General features: G+C 34.1%; 2 protein-coding genes across 3 annotated transcripts; both read left to right on the top strand.

Moving 5' to 3' along the window:
• The first annotated feature begins 15,231 nt into the window (after positions 1 to 15,231).
• On the top strand, positions 15,232 to 16,539 carry LOC137829728 (late embryogenesis abundant protein D-34). 2 transcript variants are annotated; one of them, XM_068636615.2, is made up of 3 exons: positions 15,232 to 15,935; positions 16,012 to 16,165; positions 16,261 to 16,539. In XM_068636615.2, the coding sequence occupies exons 1-3, from the start codon at positions 15,321 to 15,323 to the stop codon at positions 16,272 to 16,274; spliced, it is 783 nt and encodes a 260-aa protein (XP_068492716.2). In that variant the 5' UTR covers positions 15,232 to 15,320; the 3' UTR covers positions 16,275 to 16,539. The 2 variants fall into 2 exon arrangements, with proteins under 2 accessions (XP_068492716.2, XP_090160378.1); XM_090304252.1 differs by lacking the exon at positions 16,261 to 16,539 and having other exon boundaries at positions 15,234 to 15,935; positions 16,012 to 16,194.
• A 3,766-nt stretch (positions 16,540 to 20,305) lies between these two features.
• LOC137829727 (transcription repressor OFP16) lies at positions 20,306 to 21,234 on the top strand. The gene has a single exon (XM_068636613.2). The coding sequence runs from the start codon at positions 20,482 to 20,484 to the stop codon at positions 21,127 to 21,129; it is 648 nt and encodes a 215-aa protein (XP_068492714.2). The 5' UTR covers positions 20,306 to 20,481; the 3' UTR covers positions 21,130 to 21,234.
• The last annotated feature ends 2,364 nt before the right edge of the window (positions 21,235 to 23,598 follow it).

The following is a 23,598-nucleotide window of genomic DNA, read 5'->3' as shown; positions in this document are numbered from 1 at the left end:
AGAAAATAGTCTAATATAATTATTTACAATAGTACTTTTTAATGTTGTTTTATTTTCTTTTGAGTTTTGTAGGGTCAGGTATTTTTTATTTATTTGATGAGGACACCATTTTATACTTTTAATTATGTTGTTTTTAGATAATTGGAAGATGTATTTAATTTAATAATATTAATTGAATGCAATGAGATAATAAAGCAACAATAGTAAATAAGACTCTTAGATGAAGTAAAATAAATCAAAGTAAACATTAAAACAAGATATATATGAACCAACAAATTTTTTATTTATATACTGATTATTACATATGAATATTAATTCGCATATAAATTGAGTGTTAGATACAAATATTTATATATGTATTTAATTCAATATGTAAATACACATTACATATGGACACTACAAGAAAAACACAGATTTGCGTGGGCAAAAAACGGACGTAAAACAGCAAAAACCGACGCATAAGCTCGGATACAAAAAAATCGTGGACGCAAATGGAAATTAGTGTGGGCCAGTGAATGCGACGCAAAGCGGACACCAATTACGTTGACCAGGCGGATGTAAAGGCGACGCAATTGCAACGGCTTATACGTGGGTCAAACCGACACAATTTAAAATGTCGGCTTGGCCGATGAAATGAAAAAAAAAATTAGTATCAGACTTTGCGTGGGTCTGACCCATGCAAAAGCCGACGCATGGATTAATTTTTATAAAAAAATAAAATATAGTGTGGGCCAAAAGCCGACGCATAAAGAGGATGAAAAAAAAATTATTTTTGGTTCTAGCCAGTTTAACCTGTAAACAAGAAACAACATCCAAATCACATTCAGAAAAGTTGGTGTCATTCACACCATATCCAGAATACCAAAATAATTCAGATAGTTAGACAAAGTCTTTGATTCATTCAAATATTCAAGATAGATATAAATACTTAAACAAAACTTAAAATTAAAATTGTAGTTTACAAATTTAACTAAAAGCATTAAAATTTAAAATGCTAGATAATTCAATGACATAAAAGAATGTCATTGAATATATAAAGTGAATTCTATGGTGATGTGATTTATGAAAACCTGTAAAAAATACAAATAATATGAATAAATAAATGAAATAATTAAAATGCTCAGTATATAATAAAAATGTTAAATAATTAAAACCTTACAGTCTAGGATGCACTTTAAGGAACAAGTTGGTCATCCTGCTCAGGATTATACTCGTGATCAAATTGAGTTGTGCTACTGGAAACATTTTTTTCACGTTCCATTGAGATAAGCTTTTCCTTTTTAACCTTCATCTCATCCTCCAAGTGTGCATACTTTTGAACCCACATACTAAGCTCAGCACGAAGCATTTGATTTTCAATTACATGCTTAGATTGTGAAGTGTCGAAAGCAGAGGATTGAGTTAGGGAAGAGACTCCTTGGCGGAAGTTAACAGCCAAGTCTGCCGTACCATACACCCAACCTCTAGTCTTTCCTCCAGCAGCTTCCTTCCAAGTTTGAAGCTTAGTTGCAGGATCAAATTGATGGACATCAGTGCTAGAGTCCTGAGAACTATCTGCTTGAAGGGACCTCAATCGCTCATGATAGTTTTCCTACATAGATCATTAGGAAATGAAAGTGTTAGGAAATTAAAATATAAATATAAAAAAAGTTAAAAGAATAACTTACATAAGCTTCACGAGCACGACTATCAACCCATTTACCCTTCTTGTTTATGTGGGTAGCCATAAATAGTTCATCAGGCTCTGAAGGACGACCATATTGACGTTCCTAATAATGTTATACAATTAAAAGTAGTATAGGTTGCAAATGTCAAATGAATATCATGTAAGGCAGTGAGAAGTACTTACCAAGGTCATTGCAATATCTGTATGTGATTTTCGACTTGTGGAGTGCAGTGCTCCACCACGAGTTGAACCCCTATTGACTTTATTCTAAGTTGATTTATCTTTGAAATGTTGTGAATCCCAATAGTTCAGAAGGTCATCCCATGCCAACTCACATATCCAAGTAGGTCGGACACCCTTTGTCCTGGCTTTGGTCAACATGTCACAAAGTCTTTTTCTGACTTTAGACTCATAGACCTTTTTAATTTGCCACTCATCCTGAGGTGCCCAAGTGTCTCTACTCTGTTAAAAACAAGAAAATAGTTAGTTTCAGTTTTCCCATTTTGGTTTATCTATATGAAATTGTAATTAAAAATTAAAATTACCTGAAAGTCAGTCCACCATTTTAGTTTGTCCTCCTCAGGCATGGCATCATAATGATGATATGGACCTCTAAATTGAGACTGAATGCAATGTCCAATGGCCTTACTAGCAAAATGATTTGGCGTCCAACTACAATACAAACAAATCAAATTACAGACAAAGTAATATAAAGATAAAATTAAATATAGATTTAGGATGACTTACCCTCTACCAAGAAGTCGGATGATGACCCTACCAGTAGGGTCACGCTTGACCTCCTCCGGGGGGAGGTCATGCTCTGAAGCAGCAGTAGCACCATGGTCAACATGGTCAGAGAGACCTTGCACAGAGCCAGCAGTAGTCAGGACAGAGGGAGAAGATGTGGTGTGGACAATGGGATAAGGAGTAGTCTACACAAATGTACCAGGGGTAGGATGAAGTGGAAAACTCCATGTATGGTGGACTGGTGTAGGGACATTCTGATGGTAAGTCGAAACAGAAAATGATGGCCTTGGTGGTACTGGAATACTAGGAGGGTGTGAAGCTGATGAAATATGTGTGTGATGAAGGGATATAATGGGATGTGGATAAGCATACCGAAATTCTCCATGCCCAGAGGACGAGGGGATGAAGGAAGACGGACTAGAAGACGGTGTTGAGGAATGGAATGAAATATATGGACCACCGGATCAGACGGAAGTAAAATACCAGAATAAGAGATGCTTCCTAGGTCTTTAGCTAGCTCACCATGCATCGATGTAGAAACTCCACGTCTCGGTTGCCCACGCCTAACAATCCTACCATCCCTCCCTCTAATCCTAACCATTTTTCCTGAAAAATTATTCGTTCATAATATTAGTATAATTATATAATGATCACATGTTTGTTCATAGTTTATTAAAAGTAATATACATTAGTCATCATTGTTATCAAAATCTGAATCGTCATTGTCCATGTGATGTTCTGAATAATCTTCATTTAAGAGGTCAATATCTTCATCATCGTCATCATTATGTGCTTCAGTATCATCGTTGTCATCAAGTACTTCGACATTAGATGTGCCAGCTAAACATTGTAAATGTTCAATTCCTGTAACTGGTAACACATTAGACGTCTCCTCAGCTTGATACGACAATTCATCGTTGATGTTGTCAACTTGCACATGTCCTCGAGGTTTTGTTTTAATTGGAATGCACCATCCACGAAGGTTTTTACATATATCTAGATAAGTGACATAATAAACTTGTTTGACCTTCTGTGGAAGAATGAATGGATCATAGGTTCCATATCTTCCACTTAACTTGATTTCAACTAAATTATAATCTGGATGAAATCTAGTCCCAACATTAATTGTAGGATCAAACCATTCATAATAGAAAAGCGAGATCTTCTTCTTGAGAACAACATACACCAATTCATATATATGATGAATTATACCATAAAAGTCATCTTCTCTTCTGCTAGTGACACCTTTAACATATAATCCACTATTTATTGTTTTCTTACCATCAACCCATGCCTTTGTGTGAAATTTATATCCATTAACGAAGTAGATGTTCCATGATGTTGCCTTTGAATTAGGTCCCCAAGAAAGTCCCTTTAAGTTTGGGTTGAATACATTCCTTTCATCGTGAACCTGTGTTTTAGTGATAAGAAAAAAGTACATTTATTTAAGAAAACGTGATTTAACAAAGTAGAGTCACTTGGGTACCTTAGGATGAGTGACAGATTAAAAAGGTCTATGAGTCTAAAGTCTAAAAAACATTGTAACATTTTGATTAAAGTTAGTGCAAAGGGTGTCTAACCTACTTGGATAAGCAAGCATGCATAGATTAAGCTATTAAACTATTGGGATACACAAAAGTTGAAGGATAAATCAACTCAAAATAAAGAGAACAGGGCTTCTGCTCGTGGTGGAGCACTGCACTCCAGCGGTCGAAAATCACATACAAATATTGCAGTGACCTTGGTAAGTACTTGTTACTGTCTGACATGAAATCCATTCACATTTGCAACATATACTGCTTATAATTGTACAACAATATTAGGAACATCAATATGGTCGTACCCCAAAATCTGATGAACTATTTATGACTATCCACACAAACAAAAAAAGGCGATTAGGTTGATACTCGTACTTGTGAAACTTATGTAAATTATTGTTCTAATTTTTTTAAAATTTATTTTAATTTCGTAACAAATCCATATCTTAATGACCTTTGTAAGAAAACTATCATGAACTCTTGAGCCCTTCAAGTAAATAGTTCTCAAGGTAACACTGATGTCCAACAACAAAGCTTCGAATTTGGAAGGAACTTTTCGTAGGAAAGACTAGAGGTCGAGTGTATGGTACGGCAAACTTGGTTGCTAACTTCCGCCAAGGAGTCTCTTCCCTCACTCAACCCTCTGCTTCCAGCGCTTCACAATTTGATTAGGTGATTGAAAATCAACTACTTCATTATGAACTTAATATGTGGGGTCAAAAGTATGCACTTTTAGAGGACGAAATGAAGGTCTAAAGGAAAAGCTTGTCTCAGTGTTAGAACATGACAATGCTTCCTTTAGTATGATCCAAAGCATGACGACCAACCTATCCCTTAAAGTGCATCCCAGACTGTTAGTGTAATTATTTCACATTTTTATTATATACTAAGTATTTTAGATATTCACATTGTTTGAATTTTTTTTAAAGGTTTTCATAGATCACATCACTTTTTTTTCTACTTCATGGGATCCATTTTATATTTTCATTTACACTCTTTTTATGTAATTGAATTATTCAATATTTTAAGTTTTAGTTAATTTCTAAAGTACAATTTTAATTCTAAGTTGTGTTTTATGTATTGATATTCACTTTGAATAATTGGATGGATGAAATTATCTGAATGACTTGGTTTTACTACTTGAATGCTTTTTGTATTGTGAATGATATGAATTTGTTATTTTGAATTTTAGAACAAAAAATAAATTTTTTTTTTTGCTGCCATTTCCAATTCCCTCGACACCCGAGGATATTCTTATATTTTTTTTGTATAATTTTTGATCCAATCTCGTATTTTTTTATCTTCTTGTATATACGTTAGCCAAGCCCACGGAAGTTTTATTTTTTTAAATTAAGTTATGGTTGACGCAAAATCTGATGTCATTTCTATTTTTTTTATCTTCTTCGTCGGCCAAACTGACGCATACACATTTTTTTTATACAATTGGGTCAGTTTGGCCCACGCATAATCTGACGATATTACGTTGGTGTGGTATGACATCTTCGTCAGCTTGGCCCATGCAATGTGCATCACCTATGTTGGCCGATGAAAACCTTGTCTTGGGTCATCATTTACATTAGAATGTCTCCTATGACCACCACTACATTGCTTCACTCACCCAATTCACATTCATACGCTCCACCTAGGTGTTTTTACACACATCATGCAGAAACCTTGTCATGGGTCACCACTTATACACACAGTTAGGTCAACACTTACACTACAAAGTCTCTTATGACCACCATTACATTGTTTCACTCTCGCGATTCACATTCAAATGCTCTACCAAGGTGCCTTGACATACATCATGCACTGCCAACGCATGCTTCCTAATAACCAATATGAAACACATGACCATGTAGAAACCTTGTCACAGGTCACCACTTACAATACAAGGTTTTGGATGACCACCACTACATGATTTCACCCACCCAATTCACATTCATACATTCCACCTAGGTGCCTTGACACACATCTAATTTCTATAAATGATGACTTTTTACGGCAAGTGCACCGCGTTTGTCAAAAGTAATAATTGTCCCTAAGGACGGATATCGATCCACAAGGAACAGTGTGAATTATCGAGTACAATAATCGCTAAATATAAAAACAGAACAATTAAAAAGAGTTTTGAATTAATTGTGTTGGCAATGATCAATAAGAAAACAAACAAAGAATTAGTTGTTTCAATTGGAAAAATAAGGATTAGTTTCTTCTCTCTCACTCTCAAGTATTTTGATTAGCATGTCAATATTAAGTTCTTTTGATTGAAATTGATGCCCGTATAAAAATCATTTATATCGATTCCTCGCATATAAAATCCTTAAGAATGTCCCCTAACTATCGATCTCTCGCATAATTATAAGAACAACTTAGAACGAAGCTCAGACGTTTAATAGCAATTAACATTTCAAGTCTATTCCTAGCACTCAAATATGTTAAGTATTGTTGTTTAGGTCCGAACCCTAAAAATACCTCCTGGTCAGATTTAAGATTCTCAATTTGTCACGGAAAATTAAAAGTAAAAAAACAATACCAATAATCAATCAAGAACTGAATATTAATATATAAAATATCACCTCAATACATAAGAGTTTAAGCAGATTACTCCCAATCCCAAAGGGTAGAATTAGCCACGCATACTTCTATCACCTTCCATTCTCCCAATTGGGTTACAATTCACTCTATGGTGTTTTCCTCTCAATCTGGCACACTAAGGTTGAGCCTTTAGCCCTCTATTTATTCTAGTTTTCTAGGGTTAGGTTTATTGTGTCGCGCTAATGGGCTAAATGATAAAACTTAAAAAAGGCCCAATCTTTCTTTGCATCTTTTCCATTCTGGGACCTTCTATCTTTATCCTTTTTAGCTCAAATCATTCATCTTTAATCCAAATCTCCAATCTTCCTTAGAAATCTGCAATTAACACCAAATTTGGGAATAAAATACTCTTATTCAAATAAAGATCATAAAAAATGTAAAAAGGTATAAATTCATAAATTAGGGATTATTTTATATGTAAATTAGCAATAAATCCTCATAAGTGCCTATATTTTAATATGAAATATTACTGAAATTAGACACTTATCAATAAACCATCCCACAAATTCATATATTTGACAACTAAAATGCCACAATCATAATTGCATACAACAAATAAATTTTTAACCCTAAACGACAATTCAAAATATTGTAAAAACTAATTAAAATACATATAAAATCAGAATAAATAACACTATTACTTTCAATACTAACTCATTTGGATGTAGGGGAACCTTTTCTTTTATCAATGTAATTTGAGGTCCACTCTTTCTAGAGAATTCGTCAAGAATTTCAAAAAGATGTTGGAGTCGATTAAACTACCAGATGCAATATAACAAGAATGATAAAGAAATCCTAACCAATTGAAATCATTCACTATTGAAGAACAAGCAACTATTTACTATTGCTTTATCAATTTTCTATCGACCTTCAATTCTATTACCAATGAAGTCCAACACATGCAATTTCCTCGTCCGATTGCGTACATCCACCAATGGTCATTGAACACTGTTGGCACAAAGACCTAAAAAATAGTGCAAAATTTTAAATTGACAGTGAACGTGAACATGAACATTCTGAACAATACCAACATTTATTTACATAGAACATCACTAATATTAACTTACAAAATCACAATATGATATTCCCTGATATGGGAATAAATCTTTCCCATAAAAGGACATGTAATCAGAACTAGTCCAAGATATTTGTCCCTCATTCACGTTGATCTCTTCAATTACACGAGTTTGCAACAACCAACTTTATTATTACTATTACGAAAAACTTAAAATAGATAACAAGAAATTTAAATCTACATTAACCGCAAAAAAAAGGATTGAATGAAAATCGCTTTACCATTCCACATTTTCCAATTTCATTCAAATTTAACAACTCAATTACAAATAACATAACCTACAACATAAATAAGTAAATAATATAACTACATACAACAAATACAACAATATGTAAATTTTTACCATGTTGTCAACTCTTGAGCGCGACCTTAATGATTGCAAGTTCATTCTCGTCAAAATATTATTTTCTATGTTGACAATAACACTACAACAACATTTAACACAAAGTCATCAATCATGCAATAACAACAAGTCAAGTAATAACTAAGATAACTTATGTAGGACATTTTGTTTATTTACTTACCATTTTATGTCACACTTAAAAGAACAAATTGTTCTATAATTTTCAAAATATCCAAACCAGATAAACTTGGACCACCAGAGGTTCGATTGGGTCCACTATACACAAATCCAATTGACCACTGCTTTTCTTTGTGAAGCAGTTGTTGGACCTCTTTAAGTTGCTTATCCAAATCTAGTATGCTATTCTTGTTAGCTGTAACTTTCTTTTCACAAATTTTATGTTGGTCAAGTAAGTTCTCCCACTCACTTGTACCATCACTACATTCTGAATGGACTGCGACAAATAGTAAGAAAACTAAGTTTGACTGGATTACAAAGAATATAATAACTTTTGCATTGAGTTGTGATGAATTTTTCAGGATATCCCAGTGTGCAACTCGAAAAGAAATGTGAGACATTCTTGAAGTCACACATGAGGGGAAAAAATGTTGTCAAGAGGGCAAGGAAACATGCTCTCATTTAAGAATATGAAATGTTCAGAATGCAGAAGGGAGAATCAATATCTGAAGTACAGAAAAGATTCTTTCACATTGTGAATCATCTTATGAGCCTTGGGAAGACCTTTGAGAAAGAGGAACTAAATATAAAGATTCTCAATTGTCTGGGCAGAACATGGCAACCAAAAGTTATTGCCATATCAGAATCAAAAGATCTAACCTCAATGTCAACAACCTCTTTGTTTGGAAAGTTGAGGGAACACGAATTAGAAATAAATTGATTGTTTGTCCAAGAGAATGAGGACAAGCATAGTAAAGGCATGGCTCTGAAAACAAATGGACATAGGTGTCAAGACTCAAGTGATAGTGAGGAAGATACACTCAGCTTGATGTCAAAGAATTTTAGCAAATTCTTGAGAAAGAACATCAACAAACACCAATCTTCCTAAAGGTACAATTCCAAGAAACTAAGTGATTTCAATACTAATAAGTATACATGCTTTGGATGTGGTGAGCAGGGACATATCAAAGCAAAATGTCCAAATAGTGAAGCTAAGGAGACAACAAACTTCAAGAAAGGAGAAAAAAGAGGCAAGACAAAGAAAGCCTATATAGCTTGGGAGGATAATGAAGTGTATTCCTCCAGCTCCTCCTCTGAAGATGTAGAGGCTAATTTGTGCCTAAACGCTTCTATCTCAAGTAGTGTAAGTTCAACTTCTTCATCTAAAGGTGATAGCTATTAACAACTTCTTGAGACTTTTAAAGAGACTCTGGAAGAAGCATATAAGCTAGCCCTCTTAAATAATAGATTGAAAGGTTTGAACAATTGGTTGGAAACAAGAGTTAAAAACTTAGAAAAAGAGCTCGATAATTCCATAAGCGATTTTGAAACACTTGATATCATTTACAAAAACTCTTCTTGTAAGTGTAACTCAAGCTTTTGTGAAAATTGCAAAATTCTTGAAAACAAAGTATTTTATCTTGTGAAAACTATGGATAAACTCACCAAAGGAAAATCGATTTTTGAGAGTGTGCTAGTATCTCAAAATTGTGTGTTTGGAAAATCAAGTCTTGGCTTTAATCCACAGAGTAAGAACAATGGTTTTTTAAAACCTTTTCAACCTTTGCAGAAAAATAATCGGTTAAAAAATCGAAACAACTGATTGTTTCGGGTTTAGGGTTAAAGAGAGGCCATTTTGTAAAATTTTGCAAAGCTAGGAAAATTCTTGTTCCCAGAGGTATATTCAAATGGATTCCTAAGAATCTTATTGGTTTTTATGATCCATCTAACATGAAAGGACCTAAATTCTTTAAGGGATCAAATCTTGTTATTTGATATGTTATTTTTCCAGGATTTTGCTTCCATATTGAAGGATATGTAGAATCTTGCCTACATGGATGCATATACTCAAGATATAGCTTTGCTTCTGGTGTTATAAACATTTTCAATTTTGTCCAGTGATCTTGAAGAATAATTTTTCATTTTCTACTTATTGTTCCTATACTTCAACAAATTGTATTAAATCTTCTTCGGTGATTTTGCAATTAGTTTCTGGCTTATCTGGTTATCTATCTTCTATATTCTCATACAAAAAATATGTGTTTTGATCTGTATCTTTGAATTTTGGTTTATGTTGAAGGATTTGATTTTATTAATCTCAAAATGTTGTCACAGAAAATCAATCGATTGTTTTCACGAAACAACCAATTGTTTCAGCCCTCACAACACTGTGGTTAATTTTGCTTTATTTCTCTGTGCCTTGATTCGTATCTCTGATCATTCTCAGAGCCGTTGGTGGTCAATGGTGCATTTATTATTGCTTTGAACATGTTCTCTCTGTGCACTTATTTTCTCTCTGCATTCACGTCAAAGACTATTGTCCTTCTTCACTTTTTGCTGGAAGTTCATTTCTTTTCCGTGGATTCTACACCACCCACTTTTAAAAAGGATGAAAATCAGGGTTGTAAGGATTTCTAGGTTTCTGAATTATTTTGAAGAGGAGTTGTCTGAATTTGTGAAGTCCTAAGTGAAATCAACAATGGTTCCCTAAGTAAGATTGGGTTTACCAAAGTTGATGGTAAATGGATTAGCAAAGGAGAAGACAAAGTTGGCTCATCAAGTGGAGCACAAGCTGAGGAAGAAAATGAAGTTGCTGCCATTGGAGATGAACCTGTTGTTGAAGCTTTTGAAGCTGGACCAAGTACTGCCACTGAAGATGAGAGGATTACATCCATGACTCCGTTTGAAAGGCTCATGATAAATAGAATGGATGACTTTGCTGATAAGCAAAAGAGCCTTTATAAGCTGTGTGACAGAAGGTCCAGAGTATGGATACAAGGTTTTAGACCTTGGATAAACAAATCAAGGTTGTGCATAACCAACTTTTTGAGTTGCAGTATGGCAAGGATTATTGAAGCACATTTACAGCTTTCATAACAATTTCTTCTTCTCCTTATGTTGTTTTTATCCCTTCTTACACTCTATTTGTGAAGACAAATAGGGGGAGAAGTGGCTTTGGGGTTGTAATCATCTAATTCCTGCACTTATTCTGTTTGATAACTGCTTAGATAGATGTTAAACTGCTGCACTCTGAATATTTTAACCGATTAATCCTGTTTTTTAACGGGTTGTTTTTCTGCTACTGCATCTATGTGTGTGTAATTGGTTTTCACACTGATTTGGTTGCTCTTCCTCTTTGGAAATCACCTAGTGGAAATTGGTTATGTGATGCTTGATATATCTAGAATAGATTACCTCTTGTACCTGCATCTTTTTGTGATTGCACGTTGTGCCAAATTCTAAACAGAACTTCTCAAAGCAACCCAGGGATTTATTTTAATCAAATAGGGGGAGAATGTGGAAAATGAAGCTTTGATGCCTCAAAATCCATGAAGACAGCTTGAAGACTTTGTTGTTGAGTTTAGGATTTAGTTCTAGGTAGTTTAGAATTTGCTAGATCCACTATTAATCAAATTCACAACTGAATCAATCTGGTTTTAAAAAGAAAAGTGTTTTTTCAAAGTTAAGTGAAAAACAAGCGGTTGAGTTCTCGTTTTAATCGGTTGTTTTTCCCCTAACCTGTGTGAAGGGTTTTTTAAACTGTTTTGAATTTGGTTGACTTAAATGTCAAACCAATTCAACTGGTTAAATCTACATTTCAACCGGTTGATTTTTGAATTTCTTAAAACTGCTTTTCATAAATCTGTTATATATGTTTTCAGTTGTTTTCAAATTGTTTTGGCTCATGTTTAACTGTTTAAAACGGCTAGTTTGAAGAGATATAAAGCTAGGATTACCCTCCTTATTTGAAAAAGGAGAGAAAAGTGATTGAGTATACATTTTGTGAAAGTTTGGATTCAAGAAAGCAAGATTGCATTGGGTTGTGCTTCAGTTAAAAAGTAGATCAGGAGCAACTATGATTTCCTATAGTCAAGTGTAATATGTTTCATATTCTCTTGTAATTTTTTTTCGGTTTGAATACTTGTAATATGTGTATCTGTAAAGTCAGAGGGTTGTTTTGACTGTGTGTGTAAGAAGTCATAGAGGGAGTGTGTTCTTGAGTGGTCAAGATCACCTCTTTGAGGTTGTGGTTTGTTGTAAATCTGTTGTTGATTACTTAGTGGAATACCCAGTGGTTTTTTGGGGACTAGATGTAGCTCTGGTAAGGAGTGAACCAATATAATTGTTTGTGTGATCTCTCTCTCACTCATTTAAAAACTGTTTGACTTGTGATTTTATCTATGCTGACATAAACAATTGATTAAATCATATTTTCAACCAATTGTTTTTCTGATAACAGTTTTTAATCAATTTGTTTTCTTAGCTGATATGATTCTTTGATCTGTAAATCATCATTAATCTTCATTCTTAGCCAGTATTTGCGAAAAACTTATCTTAAACAATTCTCCCCCTATTTGAAAAAGGAGAGAAAAATGATTGAGTATACATTTTGTGAAAGTTTGGATTCAAGAAAGCAAGATTGCATTGGGATGTGCTTCGGTTAAAAAGTGGATTAGGAGCAACTATGATTTCCTATAGTCAAGTGTAATATGTTTCATATTCTCTTGTAATTGCTTTTCGGTTTGAATACTTGTAATATGTGTATCTGTAAAGTCAGAAGGTTGTTATGACTGTGTGTAAGAAGTCATAGAGGGAATGTGTTCTTAAGTGGTCAAGATCACCTCTTTGAGGTTGTGGTTTGTTGTAAATCTGTTGTTGATTACCTAGTGGAATACCCAGTGGTTTTTGGGTACTAGATGTAGCTCTAGTAAGGAGTGAACCAGTATAATTGTTTGTGTGATATTCTCTCTCTCACTCATTTAAAAACTGTTTGACTTGTGATTTTATCTCTGCTGACATAAACAATTGATTAAATCATATTTTCAACCAATTGTTTTTCTGATAACAGTTTTTAATCAATTTGTTTTCTTAGCTGATATGATTCTTTGATCTGTAAATCATCATTAATCTTCATTCTTAGCCAGTATTTGCGAAAAAATACCTTAAATAATTCTCCCCCCTCCTCTTGTTAAGGTCATTAATTCTAACAACCTTGCTTCCTCTCCACCCAAGCACTACATAAGTTACTTAAAAGTCCACACCTCTATTTTATCTCCTCACGCAAAAACATAAACCATCCAAATGAGGTCGACTGTATACAAGACTTTTGTTCCAAACTTAAGTGTTTGTTCACATAACCCAAACACTTTGACTTGCAATTATGCCTAAGAACATGTATATCAAATACAAATACACTTTAATATATAAAATTATGAAGAAAACAAATATACCATCATGTCTCTTTAAAACAAAAATCATGATTTCAATCAAACCATAGGTTGAGGTTCAAGATCAGGATCAATCATAAGAAACGTCCTCATCTGAACGTTCGCTACTTGACATTATATCTTGAACGTCATACAAATTTCAGATTTTTCAAATCAATGGGCAATTCAATTGGATCACTGAACCAATGCATCAACAAATTATATGCATATTTCTTTTTTAAATAAAATTGCTTAGCATTTTTTGGGAAAATCTGCACCAAGACAAATCGTTTGGACTAATAGTTTTTGGAGTGCCCCAACGCTTCTACTGGACCAACAACACACAACCAATCTAGAAATGTTTAAGATACTAAAACACTATTTCAATTTTAATCCTCCCCCTTCCAATCAGCCAGCAAAAGCCATCAACGAAAATAAAATGTGCATAAATCTTGAACTAAAATAGGTCACAGTTCTAGCAATCACCAAACCAGAAATAAAAAAAAAAGAGTAACACATCCAAAACAACACTTCATGGACTACAATACTTTTATCAAACAGTATTCTGCAACAATTTTTCTTTTCACTGAATAATTTTATCAAACACGTTAACTACAATTTTCAACCAAACTCAAATGCTTCAACTCCACACAACACCACTTCCAAAATCAATCCCAAAATCACAAACCACAAAACACTCAACAATAAAATCCAAACAATTCAAATTTCAAAACTCAAAAACCACAACACAAAACAAACAAACGAAATAACATTACACTGAATGCTAAAATCGGGAAACCAAACCAAAAGCAAAATAATCAAACAAATAAGTCCCAAGCAAAGGAACAAAAAAACATACATCAATCCAAATTGCAATCCCAATCCAAAACCCTAAACCCCTCAAAATTGCAACGCACCTCTGTTATGTTTCCTTCTCCCTTCAAATCCCCTAATCGAAAATGTCCCAATTGAAAACCTAAAAACCCTCCAAATCCCTCTTTGCACAACGAAATCGGCGAACCTCTGCTTCTTTTGCTAAGCACACACAAAATTGCAACTCTTCATTCGCAATCCAGAACCCTCAAACGCAAACGTTCTTCCTTCGCAGTCCACAACCCTCAAACACAATGTTTTTCCTTCGCAATCCACAATCCTACCTTTCAAATGCACTGCTCTTACTTCTTCACAAACGTCAATCCAATGTTTCAAATGCTAAATTTAAAAAAATTTCCACGTCAGAAAGTAGGACCCACATACTATTGTTTAATATTTAACCGCCATATCTACCAATTGTATTTTGGTGCTAGGGAAATATGGTTGTCAAAATATGGGTGCCCATGTGTTACAAATTTTAAAATTTAATTTACGGAAAATGGTTGTTTGACACTCATGCTCCACCTTACATTCCACTAAATATTAATATTTTAATTTTTTTAATTTTAAAAATTATTTTAATATTTTGTATTTTTAACCTTAGACTTGAGGGCTTATGGGCACTTTATAACCTTGCTGTACAAAGTTGATGACCTGCATCGCTCACAGAGCACTATTTTACAGGCTCCTTCTTCCTTGTACATGACTATTCCAAAATAACCCTAGAAAAGAACACAGAAAAATAATAATGAAGCGTGCAATGTATATGGGTTGGTGTCTCTAGAACTAGATATATAGAGCCCTAAATTTCATGTGCTCTTCCTACTTTATTCTACACTGCATTCGGTTAACATGTGTCATGAACCTAGGTGCTGTTCAACGCCACCTGTTACTCAAAACACCAAACCATCATCTGTTTGCATGACAAGTGTAAAATTCTCTCTCTCATTTCTTCCCTTCCTGTATCCACACAAACATCTATTCTATTGGGGTGTATATATTTCATGTCTCAGTCCTAAAACCAAAACCAACACACAAACACCTACAATACAATAGTTGTCTTCAACTAAAATATAAAGTTGTAAACAGAAGCACCATGAGCCAGGAGCAGCCGGAGAGGCCTCAAGCGGAGAAGGATCCAATCAAATACGGCGACGTTTTCGTCGTCTCCGGCGCGTTGGCATCCCAACCCATCGCGCCAAAAGACGCAGCTCTCATGCAAGCTAAAGAAAACCAAACATTAGGCCAAGCTCAAAAGGGAGGCCCCGCCTCCATCATGCAATCAGCGGCCACCGTCAACGTCCGCGAGGGCGAGGTTGGTCGTGGCGAATTCTCCGACGTGGCAAGGGAGCAAGGCGTTAGCGTCTTCGAAGGCAAAGCAGATGGCCAACGCGTCATCACTGAGTCCGTGGGAAGACACGTGGTGGGGCAGTTCGTAGTGCCCGAGATACCGATGGAAACCCCCGGCACCGCGCTGGAGCGAGACGCCATAACCATCGGTGAGGCGCTGGAAGCGACTGGAGTGGCCGGAGCGTTCGACAAGCCGGTGGATGAAAGCGACGCCGCCGCAATACAAGCGGCGGAAATGAGAGCCACTGGGAAGAATGAGACAGAGAGTGGAGGGTTGGGCGCCCGGGCCCAGTCAGCAGCAACGCATAACACGCGCACTGTGCCTCAGTCTAACAAGACAACCTTGTCTGATGTCTTAACAGTAATTAACCTTTCTTATCTCTTCTTTCTCACCAACAATGAGAAATTAAATTAACCCTATATTATTATGATTATAGGATGCGAGGGTGAAACTGCAAGCCGATAAAGTGGTGACGCGAGAAGATGCAGAGGGAGTGATTGGAGCTGAGCTGAGGAACAAGTTGGACATGAAAACTACCCCTGGTGGGGTGGCTGCGTCCATGGCTGCAGCAGCCACACTTAATCAAAACAGTCAAGTTTCTTAACTAGTATCTCTTTTTACCTTGTATGAGTAGGGTACATTTTTATGTAACATTAGCTGAATTTATTTTGTGTGAAACCTGCAGGAAATAAGGGATGATACATGAAGATCTTACATATATCATAGAGTTTAAGTTTCAAATAAATCAAGTCACTCTGAGTTTGACTTGTAACAGTACTAGTTTTAGTGGCAGCTTTTTGTGTGTTTAATTTTCTCTTTCGTACTTTTGTGTACTTGGACTCTCCTACTTTAATACTAGTTTTTTCTTAAAAGAAAAAGGGATTGGCCCATTGTGCATGGAGAGGGAGGGGAATTTTGGGGTGAATAGGCCCATAGTTAAGTTCAATGATAAAGACCAAAGCCCTATATGGTCGGTGCCGGAATAGAACGAAGAAGCACTTAGATTGATATTATATTTATTTAAACGGATTAATTGCTGATAAAAAAAATGAAAATGAAAAGGTATACATAAAAGAATGATATCAAACTAAATAACAATAAAAATATTGAGAATGTAACATTATGCTAAAATATTCTTTAATAAGTAACATTTCGATTTTCTTCTTATACAAAACTTTAAAATCAAGCTAAAAGGCACAAACTTAATTCATTTTCAAAATTCAAACTTAAAAGAAAGAAAGAATGAACGTAGGTTTTGCGAGTGAGAAAATAATTTAGTATTGATTTGAATTTACGAATTTGTATGGATTCAGAATGGTATAGAGTTCCTGAGGGATAAAAAATAGCATGTGCATTCGAATACCGAAGTTAGAAAAAAAGCATATATTTCTGGTAAAGCCTTTAATGCATGGCAGGCAGAGACAGATGATGAGTCGAAGACATCATGGCATGCTCTTCGTATCCCACAACTCCATAACATATATGTCACACTGACATAGCCACGTTGAGTATGGTCGAAGTGGGACAGCATCAACATAAACATTAAAATCCAAGATAATATGAATTTAGCTAATCAAATAACTAGAGTGTGAATCCATGCAAGGACACTCTGTGAGTCTTCATATGTTGAATCTTGAGTATCTTGATAAATTAGTTTTAAAAATGGGAGTGTTAACTAATGTAAAGGCAGTGATGGTAGCTAGCACGGAGGAAGTACATATGCATGCTCGAAGTTGGTTGTTGATGCTGCAAATCATGATTGTGCACAACTAATGATTCTTCTCCACCAGTCTTACACTGTTAAGGGTGTCGGTTTCGTACCAATATTATATATATATATATATATGCAGGCACAGTAGAGCACTATTGGTGCATGACTGAGTTGGTCAGTGTGCCTGTGGACAAATGCAATTAAGTTGGCATGCATTTTATATACGTTTCACAGCTCACTCTCCTTAGTATGTCTATGGGATTCACTAAAACTACCGAAGACTCTTGTCACTCCAACTCCTGAACTCAATGATTTGACTTCAAAAACAAATTAGTATAATTTCATCTATTGTTTATTAGAGGAATGTATATATATTAACAACCTCTTCCACTGTACAACCTTAATTGGTTATATAAAAAAATGTATTTTGTATTGAAATTTTAGATAAAGAATAAGGTGAGAAAAAATTGAAATTTTAGCAAGGTTGTCAAGGTTTTCAATAATGTATCATTTTTCTGTTTACTATACTCAATATATATGCCACACACTTATAGTTTTCATTATTTTTTATTTATGATATTTTAAGTTATAAAGAATATAATATAATTTGATATACTGTTTGAGAAGTCATCATTAACTATTAACTAATATATTGATAATTATCTATTAAATAATATATTAAATGATTAACATTTCAAAGTTTTAAAATTATATTTTTATTGAAGATTATGAAATTCAACCTAGAATAATATTTCAAAGTTTTAGAATTATAATTTTATTAAAGATTATGAAATTCAATCTAAAAAGTTGGAGATAGTCTTTTAATGCATCTTAAATATGTGAGAGGTGTCATTATAGAGAAAAATTGTGAGAAGTAAACAAGAGAATTAATATCCACCACACAAAGTGAGAAATTAGAACTTTAATAAGAAATTAGAAAGACATTGTATTTCATTCTTGTTTGGTAAGATTAACTTAATCGCACTAAATGAGAAATAAATATTGTAATTTTTTCTTTAACTGCGAAAATATTTTTAATATTAGATTTCATGAGTTTTTACTTCTAAAATTAAGAAGATTTTTTCATATGTTAAAAAATTTTAGTTGACACTATACTATACTTTTATTTTATTTTTTAACTTAATACTTCGACAAGTATTCATTTTATATCTAAACAATGAGAGATAATTAGTTAAGATATTTTCATATACTTACATATTGAATAATATTGAGTATATATAGTACGAAAATTGTTGGACAAATAAAAGATTAGTTTGAGAAAAAAAAATATTAACAAATCGACAAGATCATTTAATATTTAGACATGAAAATATCTTCATATCAATTATAAAAATTGAGAAAAGCTATCCCATAGGTTATGATTCGAGAAAATATTTCTTTGCTCAGGACACTAAATGGAATGAAATATCTCGATAGCAAAATTGATTTCGGCCACACAGGAGAAATAGTTTTAATGAAGTATTCTTAGAGAAATTATTTTTACAGAAAGAAATCGAAAAACTTATAAAGAGGACATTTAAGGAACAATTACAACATATTATAATTCTATAAATAGTACTTTATAAGCATGTTAGAAGATAAGAATACATTTGTAATGCAAATATTCTTTATAACATGCCCCGAAACTTAATGGCAGCAAAGAAGATTATTTGTTTTATTGTGTGTATCTTCAAATTTTCTTTTTATTTGACAATTGCCCTCAAGTTCTCTTCTTCTTCTTCTTCTTGAATTATTGTACTTTTATTTCAGTATTTTACTACTAGTGTAGTTGAATATAGCAAAAAGATTTTGTGTTTTCATAATTAATCATATTAAAAGGTGATAATATATGAATTGCACTTTTGTTTATTTAGTTTAAAAGATCAATTATTACTTATACGAGATCATTATTAAATACATTAATTTAGAGATTTAAACTGTTTTAGATATCATGTGTTAAGGGGGGCAATAATGCAAGATAATTAAATGAAATATGAGGCCAAGATTATTTAGAGTAATACCTGGGAAATGGGAAATAGCATGAGAAACTCAAAATTTGAATATTTGCAGAAAACAAAATATTGGGATTCAAGTTTATGCCCGTTTATGTACCTACCATTAAAGTTGTTGGTAAGGTGTCTGTGAGAAGCAAATATGCCAAGGTGAAGAGCGGTTTGTTGGTCTCTGATGGGTTGTTTGAATTGTTGAGTGATGAGACTAATGTGTTCCAAAGGAAGAAGACGTTGGTGTTAGGAGTTTGGTTCTTGGCTTTTTCTTTTCCTCGTTATTAAGCAGGACGCACGTTTTCATTCACTTTCTGCTACTTCCAGTTGAGTGAACACAGTGTCACGTACCTGAATGATTGGAATTATTAAAGCGCACACAAACCTGCCTTATACCATAACCATTCTTATACCAACGTCACAAATTAAATCCTTTTAATGCTTCTTTTGTTTTCCACTCTCTGGGTCAATCTTCTGCACATCACTTCAATCAGTTAATGATAAAGGGTAACCCTGTTTAAATATAACTATTATGCAAAGCAAGAGTCTGAAAAAAAGGATGAGAGTGGGACCGAATTTGAGGAGAAGGTTTTTATTGTGGTATCTTGTATGAATAATGAATTGATAGGCGCCTGATACATCACTTTCCTGTATGGTGATTTTAAGTAGATCTGTGCATGAAATGGACCAACCATGAGTAAAATTGTCTTGTACTATTTGGAATCCTTCTATTTTTAATGATTTTATCTTCGCATTGGTATTCACTACTTCGTTTGTGTCTCGTAAACAATTAAATAATACCACTGAAAGGCTTGTTATTGGTTTTGTGCCTTGCTTTTGTTTGATACCACTTTAGTCTTTATCGTTTCCCATGTGCACCTTGCTTTCATCTCAAACTAAGCTATGCACTGAAAAACCGCATCATTTGGGCGTTTCGCTATACTAGTCTTTTAATTTACACGCTCCTGTCACCTCATATATTCATAAAAATTATAAAACTTCAACTCACTTTCATTTTTTTCGTGTTTCACCCTATATTTTCCCTTCGATCTATACCTCACAACCACTCCTACCTATATAATAATATATATATGTTGTTCTTCATGTACCAAAACCTTCTTCCCATCTGCATTTCTTCCTTCACTTCTTCTAATAAACCTTTCTTTTTTTTTCTGTTTTCAAACAAATTAATATGCCAAACACAAGAAATCTTAGGCACCTCAACCTCAACATGTGCTGCTCAAACACACCCACTCCTGAATCAGAATCTCCTCCATTGAGCCCTGTTACTACTTCCTCACATCACAACATTCACTGTTCATCTCCTTCTTCCATGATGATAAAGAACTTCAACTCTATATATGACCCTACCTTAACCTCCAACCACTCTTTCAGCTCCACTTTCTTCTCCACCACCACCTTCTTCGAACCAGAACCTGAACCTCAACCCGCTGACTTCGCCACTGCTTTCGCCTCTCAGAGGTTCTTCTTCTCCTCTCCCGGCCACTCCAACTCCCTCGTTGAATACACCAACAAAACTACTCAGCACCACTCGGCGTCCTTGAGAGAAGATGGTGATGTTGAGAAGATGAAGACGAGTAAGAAGGTGTTGTTCAAGGGGAGCGTGGCGGTGGCCACGTACTCGCCGGACCCTTACGTGGATTTCCGGCGGTCGATGCAGGAGATGGTGGAGGCGCGTCCGGAGCTGATGGACGTGAAGTCGAACTGGAATGTGTTGCACGAGCTTCTTCTCTGCTATCTTGCTCTCAACCCAAAGAGCACCCATAAGTTCATTCTTGGTGCTTTTGCTGATCTCCTCGTTAGCCTCATGTCTTTCTAGTGCTGGATCTTCAATTTTTCGATGTAAATTCAAATAATGAAACATGTATTGCTCTTTCCAGATACTCATTGTTTCATTAATTTATCTCCTTCTTCATTGCTCTCACTCGTTTTTGTTTTTCCCTTTATTTTGGTTTCTGTTCATTATGTTGCTAATAGCTACAGTAATAGAATCAACGTAAATAATATAAAGATCTTCTTTCTCACTTACAGCCAGATGGTAGTACGTGCAAGAAATTATGATCAATCTTTACTTAAAATGTGATCATATTTTTCAATTTTAAAAATATAATTATGTGTATGATACTGTGAGTGACAACTTCGGTTTCTTTCCTTTGAGTGTTGGGAACCTCTTCTCAAACTTGGTCCCCTCAGGAATGTCGTTGTCTTTGTTCATCTTCCATTATCCTCCTTATAATCTTTATCCATCAACCTTTCTGTTTTCTTTTACATTTTTTGTATAATACAATATAGTGTAGCAGTACTTGTTTTGTTTTGGAAAGAGAAATTTTGAAGGTTTTGAGAATAACTGTAAACATCCATCTCATTTTGGGTAAATTTGGATGTAGGAAAAATATAGAGAGAAATAAAAGAAAGATATAGAGTGAAAATGGGGTGTATGCTAATTTATAGCCTTATTGTTGGGAACTTTAAGTCGTATTTCTGAGCTTGGTGCCCTGTGACCATCTTATTAAAGTTGCTCTTTGGAAAGTTGCTAATAATTTTCGGGATGTCTAGTCAATATGGAAAGTCTTTGATGCCTCTATAATTTATACTAGGAGTACGCGCCAAGCAACTCTAGAGAAACATGAAATTCCTTGATTTTTGTGATCTTGTAACATGTGGTAGTGTTAGTGTTTCATGTTGTAGTTCGAAAATTAAACTGAATTAATGCTGCATGACCAGTTGAAGAAGTTGCTGCAGACAACATTAGTCAAGAACATTGGCATAAATAGCTAGAAAATGGAATGCACAAGCTGGCTAGGCAATTACATCAATGAAGGGAATGAGTGTGTTTCATGTGTTCGTACTGCCTTTGTATTTTAGTCCAAAGGAAAGAACAAGCACTATTCTCAACCCTGCAATAGCAGAGGAGCAACCATGATGGTGTTTTATTGATTCATTGAAACTTTCAGTGAATGCTTCATTAACCTTTAATTTATGTCAGCTAAGATTAACCAAGATGCAGAACAGTGGTAAAGAAATGGAATCAAACTCAGATGGATCATGAAAGATTCTAACATTTTGTTCATGCCCATAATGTTATTTATCTCTTTACTCCTTTGTGACACACAATTGAACTCCTCACAGACTTTGTAATAACGAAATTTACTTGTCAAAGTTGGCTGCTATATACCATGTGCACACGTTCGTGTAACATTGATTAGTTAATTATAATAAGCCAATACTAATTGTATATATAGTATTGGCTTATTATAATATGCATACACTGATTACTTTTGTTGACTTGTTGCAGTGAAAATTGTGAGAAATCCGTCTCTATAAACAATTGCAACTGGTTGCTTAATTGTTGTTTGATTGCACAGAATCGATGCATCAAGACAAAGAGTGACTCAGAAAGGGCCAAATGCAAATCAGTAAAATATGAATTGGGAAACAGACAGAATCAAGGAATCCAATTTCTGGCCACTTTTCATTTTTCTGGCCTCTTCTGTTTTTCTGATCAGATGACTGGGATAAGCCACGCTGAAGATTCACTCACTGAATATTTTTTTTGGTATTATCCTTCTCTTTTCATATATTAAGATATAGTTCATGATCTGAACTGAGTGCTCAGAAATCACTATCTTCTTCAGCCAGTGCCGTAGAAAAGGAAAATAAAAGTAATAATTATTTTTTGGTTTTGGTTTGAAGTTTTCGTATTTAAATGTATCCCTACATATTTTATTAATTGGATTCAACTCAGATCGACTGTGAAAGCAACCTCTTACAAATTAATTTACTGATAAAACAGCATTTTAATTATTTTTTTTAAGTAACAAATCACATTAAGATGTAAAAAATTATAATTACTCGTTTTCTTAAGAAAGAACGAAAAACACAATCAGACGTGAAACCAGATTAACTACAAATTATTATTTATCAAATCTCCCTTACGATTGTCTCTATATCCTAATAAAAATAAGTATTAATGTTTTATGACATTAGATAATTGTTTATAATTGAATTATAACAGTGTAGCGGTATTGTGGATTGCTTTGTTATGCAAATAAGATTATTAATATTTATAATAATTATTGAAAAATTATATATATATACACAATTAATATATTAATGTATTAATTATTTTATTTTATTTTAAACTTAAAATATATATATATATATTATTAAAATAAGTTATGTCAAAGTATTATTTTTGTTTTTTTTTTCTATCTTTCAAATAATGCAATAAAGTTGTATCACAACAAGATCGATCCAGAACCGATTTACTTCGTTCGACACAAAAGAT

This window comes from Phaseolus vulgaris, chromosome 7, assembly GCF_051622355.1.
Source record: "Phaseolus vulgaris cultivar YP4 chromosome 7, ASM5162235v1, whole genome shotgun sequence".
Taxonomy (NCBI): Eukaryota; Viridiplantae; Streptophyta; class Magnoliopsida; order Fabales; family Fabaceae; genus Phaseolus; species Phaseolus vulgaris.
The sequence above is the reverse complement of the archived record's forward strand: the minus strand, read 5'-3'. Positions and strand labels throughout refer to the sequence as shown.